At 40.8% G+C, this 13039-nt stretch overlaps 2 protein-coding genes across 2 annotated transcripts; one reads left to right on the top strand and one right to left on the bottom strand.

Annotated features, from left to right (window-relative positions):
- Window positions 1–492: 492 nt before the first annotated feature.
- On the bottom strand, window positions 493–2158 carry LOC142970111 (leukotriene B4 receptor 1-like). The gene has a single exon (XM_076110276.1). It carries the CDS (start codon window positions 2017–2019, stop codon window positions 973–975), a length of 1047 nt encoding a protein of 348 aa, XP_075966391.1. The 5' UTR covers window positions 2020–2158; the 3' UTR covers window positions 493–972.
- Window positions 2159–4156: 1998 nt separating this feature from the next.
- Window positions 4157–12829, top strand: LOC142969897 (E3 ubiquitin-protein ligase AMFR-like). The gene is made up of 14 exons (XM_076109991.1): window positions 4157–4338; window positions 5185–5504; window positions 5596–5688; window positions 5813–5977; window positions 7423–7578; window positions 7898–7938; window positions 8298–8430; window positions 8575–8708; window positions 8841–8951; window positions 9382–9578; window positions 9683–9786; window positions 9937–10071; window positions 10275–10465; window positions 10807–12829. The coding sequence occupies exons 2-14, from the start codon at window positions 5250–5252 to the stop codon at window positions 10961–10963; spliced, it is 1872 nt and encodes a 623-aa protein (XP_075966106.1). The 5' UTR covers window positions 4157–4338; window positions 5185–5249; the 3' UTR covers window positions 10964–12829.
- The last annotated feature ends 210 nt before the right edge of the window (window positions 12830–13039 follow it).

Here is a 13039-nt window from a genome sequence, read left to right as displayed (position 1 = left end):
CCTCACAGGGCTATTTGAGACATAGAGAGATGATTCATGTATGCGTCATAAGTCCATTTGTCACCTCATGTCATGGATTAAAAGTAGGTATAAGAGCATCAAATAAGTTAAAGAACCTGCAAAGACAAACTGAAATAATCTTAGAAAATGATGCTCCTTTAGAGAGTAAATGTGGGAGCAACTCCATGTATACAATAACATTAACAGAGGCAATTTAAGGAGAATCTATTTGAGGTAACTTCCATGATCAGGCCGGACAGATTTACTGAAATTATGTTTTTCATAGCTTGTCCTGTTTTGTGTGAAAGAGTATTTGATTTTAAATGGGAGCATGATTGGTTTGCAACTGTGGATATTAGTTATGGGGAGTAATTGCTCCACATTCAGTATGAAATATCACAGTATTGTTTTGAAGGACATATAGAATACACTTTAGTTTAGCATATAGAGTCTTTATTTACCTTAACTGCCATTGCTAGGGCATATTTTCCCCAAAGAGGCAGGGAATCAAGTTGTTCTAAGTTAAATCAAAAAGAGAGAATGATAAACTAATTACATTTTAATAATCAACAAAAAATGTAATTATTGTAGCAGTTTCCAGGCTCATCCATCTAGATGTATTACATTGCATTTTTCATGTCAGAGAACAGATGCCTCTTTAATTGTAACACACAAAACACATGACACAATGCAGGAGTGTATCAACTTTTTAAGTTTTCAAACTTTTAAACTGTACAGCAATAAATTATCACCAAAATTGAGAAACATAATAAAGATTGCGATCATGTGTTGGCTTGCAGTGGCATCCAAGGGTCAATGTGAAAACAAAGACAGGAGGGTACGGTGACATGAATCACAACACATTACCACTGTCAGCACTATTGTACATATACAGGCTTTCAAAGCCTTAGATCGTATATATAGGTCTTCATAATAAAGTACAGTCCCTTAATTAACCACAGAAGACAAATGTCACATTTCCCCGTCATCACAGGTTTTTTTTTCACAATCAGACATCAGCTCTATCTGTGTATTTGCTGCCCTCTGTCCAGTCTGCTGTTGTACTACCGGATCCCTGAGTTTGTTGGTGTGCGTGGCCATTTCCTTGAACAGCCTGACCAGTCGAGACTGCTCTAAACTCCCTTGCAAGTTCCTTGCGAAGAGGGCGTATAATACAGGATTCACTGAACTGCTGATGAAAACAAGAGCACCAGAGCTGAAGACAACACTCTCCGGCACACATTCACGTTCGGTGCCTGATCCTAGAATGCAAACCAGATCAATAATGTTGATGATATGGTACGGCAACCAGCACAGTGTGAAAGCTATCACCACAGCGTGAACAAGAACCATGGATTTAGGCTTTGAGTTGAAATTCATTTTCCTGAGCTGGGCAGCTACTAGAGAGTAACATATACTGAGAATGATAAAGGGAATTACAAAGCCCCACAAGGTCTCCAGACATAACAAGATGATTGCTTGAGTCACAGAGGTGACTTCATGAATAAAACACTGCTCAGTTCCATTACTTTCATCCAAAGGCTGGGTCACCACAGAAGGCCCTCCCAGAAGCAAAGCAAGGAGCCACAAAAGTACCAGACATCTGTTCATAGCACTCTTAGTCTTCCAGCGCATCATCACAAATGGATGACAGATTGCTAAATAGCGCTCCGCGCTCATAAGGGTGATGAAGAAAATGCTGCTGAACATGCACACACTGACAATGTACACCAAAGCCTTGCAAAGGGCTTCTCCAAGCACCCAGGTGTGTACCAGGGAGTAGATCCATAGAGGCAGGGTGATGAGGACCAGCAGGTCTGCAACAGCCAGGTGCAGGATGAGCACCACAGTGTGGGAACGCTGCTTGACGTGTCTCAGGATAGTCCAGATCACCAGCAGGTTCCCCGGAGCTCCCACCAGGAAGGACAGGCCCAGGATCACACAAGCCACTGCTGTCCCGCCGTCAAACTCCTCAGGGGCCATTTCCTCTGAAGGAGACAGCTCTGTTGAGTCGTTCATGTTGAAAGTGTATGTGCTGACGGTGGCGTCTGGATGAAAAGAAAAACAAAGTGCTGTACAAGCCAGTCTTAACTTCCCTTTATGGATAAATTGAACAGGAAGCAGGTTTCTCACCAGAGGACCAGAGGGATAGGCACCCAAAGTAATCAGTTTACTGTAGACAGCTGATCTACTATTATTCCAAAGAACTTTCTGTTTCTGTTCTGTGACCATTTTATTACTCATATTAAAACAAGTCCGGAAGACTTTTAATTGGCTACATAGGTTGCATTCGTAACATCACTCCCACACATCAACTTTGGACTCTCTGTCAACTCCATATTGTATAAATGGCAACCGTTTGAATAGTTAATTATTACCATTACTTGCATTTTCGCAGATATAGTCAGAATTATTTCTGAGCCCAGAAATCTGTATAGAATATTTGATCTAATACACACAACAGCCTATCCTCCATTGTCTTTAACTTTTACACACATCATGTATATATTGTTAAGGACATTTCTGAAGTATAGGCCTGATTTGTTAATAGGTTCCTTCAAGTCATGTGGTTCTGATTTGAAGATCAGTGCAGTGTTTCCCTGTGATCTCTTACTCATCATACTGAAGCTACAGAAATCGATGATATTTTAAGTTAAACACATTTTATTTATGAAATGTGATCAGCTTATGGTGTAACTAAATGAATTATAGCTCATGTTATTTATGAATTCCTCTTGCAGCTGCACATGTTTAAAACTGGGCATTTCTGACATCATTTCAATGTACATTTGAATGGATAGATTAACATTGATTGCTTCTACACTGCTCTCAGAGATTTTAATCTTTCAAGAATACAAAAAGAGTTTAATTATCACCTGCTCTTTCACGGTCTCTCAACAAAAACAGAATATAAGAACCTTTATTAAATGACATTTATTGCCGGGCTACATTTTTGTATTACTTGGTGAATGCAGGAGAGTAAATAGAAAAGAACAGTGAATAGATAAAGAATGGGACACCCTTCACATTTTAGGTAATCATCCAACCAGTTTTGTGATCACTGTCACTTTAAGGTACCACAAACTGTAAAACATGTTTGTTAGTTAATGTCAGAGAGAAAGGACACGATGGAAGACACTGAAGGATTAGGACTAACAGGAACAATATTAAAGAGCACAGTGGAGGGTGGTGGAAGTGGACAGAGCAGAACATGTTATGGAAGTTAATTAACTCCAGAAGATGGCAGTAAAACCGTTAAAACAGTGAAACCTCATAGAAGAAGAAGGCTCCTCTCAGTCAGCTGCCTTCCGGTCAGGTGCCATTAGAACAACACCAGCATTAGAAACGGGAGAAATGCCCCTGGTAGTAGACAATACAGCTATCTTCAAAGTACTGGGTTGATTTGAAAGGACATAATGAAGATCATCCAACACAAGACTGAAAACCTGTTGGGAAAAGGAGAGAAGGGGGATGAAAACTCTTGGATGGACCATTGAGCAGAAAGCAAATAAATAACTGAAATAAACATTATAGTCCAACTGTTCTACTCCCAGTAAAACTACCATGGATATACTTCCTGACTTTATCTCCCATTGCTTGGCAAAAAGATACATACACTAGCAATAAAGACCTATATATACAATATCTATGTTGATGTCGTCAAAGAACTCAGTTGACAAAACTGGTATTTCATGAAAAGATAGTTCCAGATTTCAACATAAATATGATAACAGCTCATACAAGGAAATGAAATAGCTGACAAATGTGCAAAACATTGCAATGCCCTTTAGTAAACCGGCAATGAAGACCACAGTTAAGCATAAGCTGATAGACAGGCGGTAGAAGAAGAGAAGAGAAGAGACAACAGGAAGGTGGATGCAGAATTTAAAGAAAAGTAGTTATGATCAGAAGCCGTAGGAGACCCTGAAGAGAGAAAACAACAATGTCTCAACAAAAATTAAAATTAAATGATAAGAAAATATATAAAAATACATGCATAATACTAATTTGTTTTCAGGAAGATGATATATCTTATATGTTTTCTTTTATTCATTATTAGAATTAGTGAATAGTTTGAATCCCAATCCACACCCCACACCAGTTCGTGGCGGTAATGCACCATCACGTTGTTAACCAACCGCCATAACGCACCGAGAAGAAGAAGAAGAAGAAGAAGGCGAAGAAGAACGCTTCTCAGCCAGCTCAACTGCCTTCTCGATGAAATAAAAATGACGATGTTGACAACTACGATGTTCTCAGTGCAGCTGCACTAAAAGTACAGCACTGGCTTCGACGAGGGGCGCTGGATATTGTGTAAATCTACATTTGTGACAAACTGTAAGTGACGATTTAATAGAAGCTTGTTTTTTGGTGCTCAACTGTGGCTAGATACGTTGTTAGTGTTAGCTAACGAATAAGCTAGTGTGAGGTAACGTTAGCCATGTAAATAGCTAACGTTAGGGGCGTTAACTCGTATTATTTAGCGTTACTTCTATTGCTATTGACGTTAGGTAACGTTGACGTTAGCCAGTTTGATCCCTTGCCCACGGGTTTCACGTTGTTTGGCTGATTGAACCTCTTACATTTCATCAACGACAGTTCAATTCATGGGTAATTTGCACCTTTACTAACTGTCCTGAGCTAACGTGTTAGCCTTGCTTGAGAACTGAGAGTAGGTTAGCTAGCACAGTGGTTCCCAACCTCTTCGGTTTGAAGTACGTTTCCCCCACAACCATGTCCGATTACATAGCGTTAAATGCCACATGTAGCGTTCAAGTGAGACATTTGACTTGATGTCAATATGTGGACACATTCTTTAATCAAATAATACTTAATACACTGAGCTAAAATCATTATTCGAAGTTCTTGAAATCTAACAAGAAAACCTTGCACGCGTATTTCAAAATCATTACTAAATCACTTACAACACATTAGGTTAACACAATTTAGCCACGATCCTAGGTTAACACTTCTGTATGTTTCCTGTACCATAGGCTAACACTTCTGTATGTTTCCTGTACCATAGGCTAACACATCTGTATGTTTGCTGTACCATAGGCTAACACATCTGTATGTTTGCTGTACCATAGGCTAACACATCTGTATGTTTGCTGTACCATAGGCTAACACATCTGTATGTTTGCTGTACCATAGGCTAACGTTAACTCACTTCTGCCCTCACAGGTCGTTTTAGTGGATCGGGATAAACACTATTTTCACAAGTTGGGAAGTGGACCGTAATCCCTGCAATGCCTCTGCTTTTTTTGGAGAGGTTTCCTTGGCCTAGCCTGCAGACCTACACTGCACTTAGTGTGGCTTTGCTTGCTGGCAGCCTCTTTAGTGCCTACAACACTGTGACTGATCCCGGGTATGGGGTCTTGGAAACTGATGAAACACCAGTTCCAACTGAAGGGGATCTTGAACATCTAAACAATGATATTATTAACACAGAATTGACAACCACTATCCTGTGGTCTATTGCCACTGACAGTCTCTTTGTGTGGGTAAGTGTCATCCAGTTATTAATTTGCATTGCTTGATAAGATTATGTTCTTATGAGAACTAATTGTCTCTTTATTCCCTGTTCTCCTCTAGGTATTGGTCAACACATTCTGCTGCTTGTTGATGTTAATTGCTAAAATGATTCAGTATGTAGTGTTTGGCCCGCTCAGAGTTAGTGAGAAGCAGGTGAGTCGGTGTCTTGAACAATGAATACAAGTACTTTCAAGCCCGGGGTATTAAGCTGCTCTACTTAAGTGTAGACCTATCAGGAAAAAGAATGCATCTGATTTGCCCCGTGTTTATTCCTCAGCACCTGAAAGATAAATTCTGGAACTTCATCTTCTACAAGTTCATTTTCATCTTTGGGGTATTGAACGTGCAGACGGTGGAGGAGGTGGTCATGTGGTGTCTGTGGTTCTCTGCCTTGGTGTTCCTCCACCTCATGGTGCAGCTGTGCAAAGACAGATTTGAATATGTAAGTATTATGACCTACACACCATTGGTTTTCTTTTTTTAATAACTCACTCTAGTACCCCTATCCATGGTTTATGACTACCTTGTGCAATGTATTGAATTATTGACATTATGAGTCTCTTATCGTTCCAAATATTCTCTCATCGCATGTTTTCCAATTCAACTGAGAATAGCTACAACAACTAATGATATTGTGCTAGTTGTCCAAACATCCAGTCAGTCTACAAAGTTGAAGTGTTATCAAGACATATCAGAAACAAGTCAACGCATGATATTTGTGGATGAGCCACTAAATGATTTTCCACACTTCCATAGTTTTATAGTCGGCTTAAGGATCTTTAAAAGTGGTTCTGCTTTGAAAACAACCATCTCTTCAGTAGATTTGCCATGGGTAGCTACAGAACTCTTATTTGTTCAGACGGTTTAGTTTAGGCAGAGGCCCGGCGATTGACGACATCTGTAGCACTTTCAAACTTTATAGTGCGCTCTTATAAGTCGTGGGGAGTAACCGTACTCTTCTCCGCTCTGGATCTATTAATAGTTCCTTGGGCTGGCATGTTGGGCTGCTGATTGACACATCCCTGTATCAGATTGTGGTCTGCATGTTGGGGAAAACAAAATATCAAATTGAATCAACCCCCTTAGCGCTTAAAAGCAATGCCATTTATAACGGGCATTAAGTTGGTATGTTGTCTGTGATGTAATGCTGACTGGCATAGTGTACCAGAGGGTAACTTCTGCCTGCCATGCTCTAGAAATGTACCCGTTTGTTTGCTGACTGCAAGTCTTTGTTTCGGTCTCTCAGCTTTGGCTATAGATAAGCATTCATGCGTGTTCTTTTTAGGTTACAGTCTGTCCGTCGTCTTAGCCCAGCGGCCTTCATTCCTGTTTATGTGGGTACTAGCTTTTGGGGGAACAAGATGCGTTTATTTTGACTGTTTGTAATGAGGTACTACACAACGTGTCAGTTTACAGTCTTAAGCCTTGTTTGCCAGTATATAGATGTTGCCAGGGTTGTGTGAGTATTCTATTGATTTAAATGGGTTGTGTAACATTAGTAAGGGAAAGGTTGAAAGAAAATATTTCCTCTCAGTTAATAATACAATAGAAATGAGTCTGAGCCTGAAGCTGAAACATGTGTATCTATACGTGAGCAGGCTAACAAAAAGCCGTATGTTCTTTGGTGGCTGAATCAATTCTTTTGTTTTAGGAATAGTTCATTAACACATGCAGATTTTGTATTCTTTCTGTACTATGAGATTATGAGCATTAAAACAAAACACTTTGTCGGAATCCTTTGCCAATTGAAAACTGCTATGAATTCCCAAATAGTTACGACTTTTCGACTTTATTAAACCAGCACAACCTCCCCGTAAACTTTAGGACATAACGAAATGGAAAGAACTTTGGGAGATGAACTTATTATTCACATGTTCTTCCCTCCAGCTGTCCTTCTCACCCTCCACTCCCATGAACAGCCATGTACGAGTGCTTTGTCTGCTGGTCTCCTTGCTGTTGGATTGCTGTGGGCTGGCTGTGGGCTGTGGTGGTCTGCTGGGAGCTTCCCATGGCATGCACACCTTCTCCTTTATGGCAGCAGAGGTAAGAACCTGGAGCCACAACGGTGTACAATGGGTCCCAATGTGTGGACAAAGGCATGATGATAGTGGACTCTTGATATCGTTCAAGCTTTTGGTTAGGCCCATGTATTTCATGTATTTCTTTTTGTTTTCTCTATTTCGCATGCTTATGTGTAAATGGAGCTGGGTGTGCTTCATGTGCCATGTTGTAAACATTGCTAAGTTATTTTATGGCAGATAATTGGACATTAAAGCAGGAAAAGTGGACCGTTATCCATATCTATATGAAAGAGGTCTACGAGTATTACATGGTGTTAACCAGTTACCCTTTTCCTCCTCAGTGTCTGCTGGTGACTGTGCGCACTGGCCATGTCATCATGCGGTACGTCTCTTTCTAAGCCTTCTTACAAATGTGTGCACATTGCAGCACTACGGATGACATAGCAGATTAAGAATCAGGGGCTAATGTTAGCTACACCGTTCTACTGTGAAAGGCTTCTTTGTCCCAAAGAGAGTGGTTTGGATTATACAAGCAGTATAAACTACACTAATCAGCCAAGGCGCTCATAGCTACTTCTGATGTTGCTTCTGATTGCAATTCTACCTGTTTAATTGTACCACGATACTTTTACACCATCTGAATTTCCAATCCCCATCCAAGTTGAGTGCCACGTCGTCCACCGCACCGTCTAAATACCACCTCTGTTTCATGGCCTGATGGAGTTTTGCGTGTCCCCTCAGATATGCCATTCATCTTTGGGATCTGAACCACCCAGGGACCTGGGAGAGTAAGGGAACGTATGTCTACTACACAGACTTCGTCATGGAGCTGACCATGCTCTTCCTGGACCTCATGCACCATATCCATATGCTGGTACGACACAGAGGAAACTGTGATCTGTATAGTCTAATATCACAAATGTTCCTCAGAGGGCATTACAATCTGTAATACAACATCCTCTGTCCTTGGACCCTCGCATTGGATTTTTAATCTTTTTGTCCATATGTCCCGCATTAGCTTTTTGGAAATATCTGGCTGTCCATGGCGAGCTTGGTTATCTTCATGCAGCTGCGGTATCTCTTCCATGAGGTTCAGCGCCGTGTCCGCCGACACAAGAACTACCTTCGTGTCATCAACAACATGGAGGCCAGGTGGAGATACATTTTGATTTATTTATTTTCCCCTTGTTACCTCCATGGTTTTGCAGTTCTTTGTTTGTTTATTTCAATTATTGATCATTACTTGTTTCATCGTTATTTGTACGTGCCCTTTATTGTTTGCAGGTTTGCGGTTGCTACTGCAGAGGAGCTGATAGCTAATGATGATGACTGTGCCATCTGCTGGGACACCATGTTGACGGCACGCAAACTGCCCTGTGGCCATCTCTTCCACAAGTAAAGTGTTTTAAAATCAGCAATGCCTGCATGGACTTTATTATGTAGTCCGTTATTTTACTGGTACCACTGACCCGTGGCTCAATACATAGCCTGGAAACACTTTCAAAATATAGATGGTTAAACGTGAGACTGCAGAAATAGCAGGCGACCAGATAAACCAGCCTTGAATGCAGTATATATATATATATATATATATATATATATATATATATATATATATATATATATATATATATATATATATATATATATATATATATATATATATATATTAATTTTCATAGCAGACCTGACTGCAGAACTGTTCTTAGATGTTCTGCACTGATCCTGATGTTGACCTGAGGCCTAAAATGATTAATGTCAAGTTCTATGCAGATAAATGCCATAATAACATCTGTGAGTTGTGTGTGTGTGTGTGTGTTTCCAGCTCATGTTTGCGCTCATGGCTTGAGCAGGACACCTCGTGTCCAACATGTCGGACATCCCTGAACATTAATGGGGACGGGGGCCAGGAGAGAGGCCAGCAGCAGGGCGGGGGCATGGAAGACAACACTGGCCCGGTGGGGGCTGCTCCAGATGCTGTACCACACATCAACCAACACAATCACTTCTTCCACTTTGATGGTGAGTCTGTCAGACACAGACCTGAGCATGAATCTGGAGGTACCTTACATCAGATGCTGTGTGTGTGTGATAATGAATTATAAAATCCATACGTTCTCTCACAGGATCTCGCATTGCCAGCTGGCTGCCCAGTTTCTCAGTGGAAGTCATGCACACCACCAATATCTTGGGCATTGCTCAGGCCAACAACTCCCAGCTCATGGCCATGGTGAGTTCATGTGTTCTGAACGGTTTTTATACTTTTTAAATTACCGATATTGTGTGTTTAAGACCTTTTTGTGTTACATCTCCAGCTAATCTTTCTCTAAATCGTTCCTCTATTGCTCTCTTTGCCTTTGATGTACCTTGTGGTGCTCAGGCCCATCAGATCCAGGAGATGTTCCCTCAGGTGCCCTCATACCTGGTGATGCAGGATCTGCAGTTGACCCGCTCTGTAGAGGTCACCACCGACAACATCCTGGAGGGACGCATCCAGGTGCCTTTCCCGACACAGGTCAATCAACTTTGGCTTAATTAAATGTTAAAAGCAGTGTCATTTTTCAAAATGTCATCGGTGCCTCCGAAAAGGCTAACAGTGTTGATATCACGATGCTTTCCTGATTCCTCCAATTGTCAGTGCTTTCTGTTTCATGTTGATCCCGTTCCGATGGTTTACCTTGAAAGGACAGAATGCAACAATCTGTGTTCCTTCCTCAGGCCATAGAGCGCGCCCCCACACAGGCGAGCTCTTCGCCAGATGAGCAGGACGGGTCCAGTGGAGCAGCTGAGCAGGGCCTCAGCGAGGCGGACAACATGGAGGTCCGAGGAAGTCGCTTCTCCAAGTCGGCCGAGGAGAGGCAGAAGATGTTAAAGCAGAGGAAAGAAGAGATGCTGCAGCAGGCACGCAGGTTTGGACACTGCTGCTTTTCTACCTCACAGAAAGTAGTGCTAAGCTACGTTTTCAATTCAAAATAAAAGACACTTCCTTGTTTTTGTAAACATTTTTTTCTTGAAGTCAGGAGTGTGATCACATCATAGCTCGGCTGTATAAATCGTGCTTTGTAAATATCGACCCTTCCTTGTGAGATGGGTTCGTCTCGGTCTGTGAACAAATACAATAAAAGGGCTTAAAAAGACTTTCTTTACTTGGCTACCAGAATAGATTAAAGGCCCAGTTGCACATAACTAACAAATAGAACATTTGTTCACTAATGGTAGACTTCTTCTGTTGTTCATTTTGTCCCTGTAGGAGATATGTGAACACTAGTCCAGAGGACCCGGATGAGGATCTGCCTGGACTGGAGGAGGACATTGTTCCAGAATTCAACTTGACTGTGCTGAGGCGTAGAACCATGGCGGCAGCCGCAGAGAGACGCATGCTAACTCAACAAGACCCCGCACCTTGAAACACGGATTGGCTTCAGCAGAAGATTACCGCATCATCACCCCCAAGAGGCACAGACAAAGCTATTTCTACCCTCCCCCATTGGTTCACAGTCAGTGGTTCATCACCTCTTCAAAACAAGAATTAAAAAGCATTGCAAACATAGCCTTTGGACTGGTTTGGCCTGCCTAAATACGGCGGGACTGTTGTGAACGGCCTCTGCATCACTGATTCCAGAGTATTTGGAATATCGTATAAATTGATAGGGTGCAAGTCAAGAAATGCAAGGTTGCATTGCCCTTTATTCATGTGCCACACATTGCAACCACCAGCTTCAGTAGGCAGTCGGTTTCTACCGTGATTGGGACTGGCAATGAGCATGCTTTGCATTCAGAAGTCTTTTATGAGCGGGGTGAGAAGGTGTCTTTACTAGATAAAAGCTGTTTGGGTCTTTTAGTTTTGTTTTTCTTTTATTAGACTTTATTTTCACTTGTTTAGCAAATAGTCTTCTGAAACCTCAGACACTCATCTGATGTAATTGTGTGTTCTTAATTCATGAGTTTCAACTGTGAATTACGTGTAGGCAAAAATAACATGCTTTTATTTCTTACCTTGGAGTAAGAGACTGTCACTGACACTGTTCAGCCTTTCTGTCAAATACGAATGTTCCTATCAACATAATGCTGCAAACAAAGTGTTTTTGACCCACATGGGTTGTTCTGTATGTAGTGTGTAATATACCACCCATTGGTTTTGTTATTTAACATGGGGGAGTGGGCGTGTGAAGCTTAGTTTTTCTAATAATATCCCCTTGAGATGCATAGGCGACAAAGGGGATGTATTACATTTTGTACAAGTACAATCAATGGCTGTCGTCCTCTCAGTCTTTCTGAAATTGCCGTCTGATAATACGCAGTTCTCTCAGAGTCAGAAAATGTTATTTTCTACTAAATACATGTCGATGGGGTCCGTGGTCATCTGCGTCCATAATTTAGACTTGTTATGCTATGTGCATTGTTAAGTCTGTGACAGCTAGACTCAAGAGGCTCTGTCTGTAGAAAAACATTCTCAAGACTTGACAACAAATCCAGTTGCCATTTAACTCAATATTTCTGGATATTCAATGACCTGAATGATTGAAAATAGTTCTGAATAAATGTTCAGGGTGTTTTATTAGTGCAGACTTTGTCTACTCACATTGAGGAGTGCTCATTCAAAATTCTTAGTAGCAAGGAACATAATCATCCGCTGCTCGAAGATGTTAATGCAGTAATGTGCAGGATTGTACAACATGGACTGGGCCCTTGAAACACTTTTGGTATTTTCAAATTTCACCAAGTCTGTAGCTGGTTGAGACATATCAGTGGACACAAAGATGGAGACTGTATTATACGCGTTTTGATTTCTTGTTTGAGGTGAGATATGCATGAATCTACATGCTTATGTTTCCTTCCACTTTATCCCAAAGAGCAGCCCACGAACTTCCACTAAAGGCTGAAGTATTGTGATCTTCATTTAGTGTTTATTTTATTGCTCAAACTCTGTTTTGGTGTTGTAAGAAGATGCAATATAGGATTTTAATTTCAGATTTCAACGTTCGTCAAAATGTAAAAAGAATTGGACAGTTTTTATTTTCACATTTCATTCTGTTCAGTCAACAGCTTTTAATATCCATTGTATATTTTCCTCTTCATGGGTTTCCTTCATAACCATTACTTTATTTAATCAAAGCTGAAATCATTTTTTTGGACTGAGCTTTCCTGTATTTTTGTGCCTAAATCAAGAATGGTTCAGTTATGGATAATTTCTGTAAATCTAGTTTTTGTAAATTATGTTAATACAAAAGACTCAATAAACGGAGCTTCTACAGCTTTTTAACAAGATATAATGAAGTCATATTTATTCTTCAAACTAACCCACATTTCTTGAAGCTTTGTCAATGTAAACTCTCTTTGCCTCTATTTTCCTGACAAAGACTGATGCAGGTCTGCTTCTGATTAGTGTTTAAAAAGTGAGTCCATCCTAATGTGTAGTTTTGACTTTATTAGTCCAATAAGTGTGTGAGACGGACTAAGTCATAAATAGAAGCACTTAGCTG

The sequence above is a fragment of the Anarhichas minor genome, unplaced genomic scaffold, assembly GCF_050575085.1.
Source record: "Anarhichas minor isolate MPS153535 unplaced genomic scaffold, ASM5057508v1 ptg000042l, whole genome shotgun sequence".
Lineage (NCBI taxonomy): Eukaryota > Metazoa > Chordata > Actinopteri > Perciformes > Anarhichadidae > Anarhichas > Anarhichas minor.
This window is presented reverse-complemented; position numbering and strand designations above follow the sequence as displayed.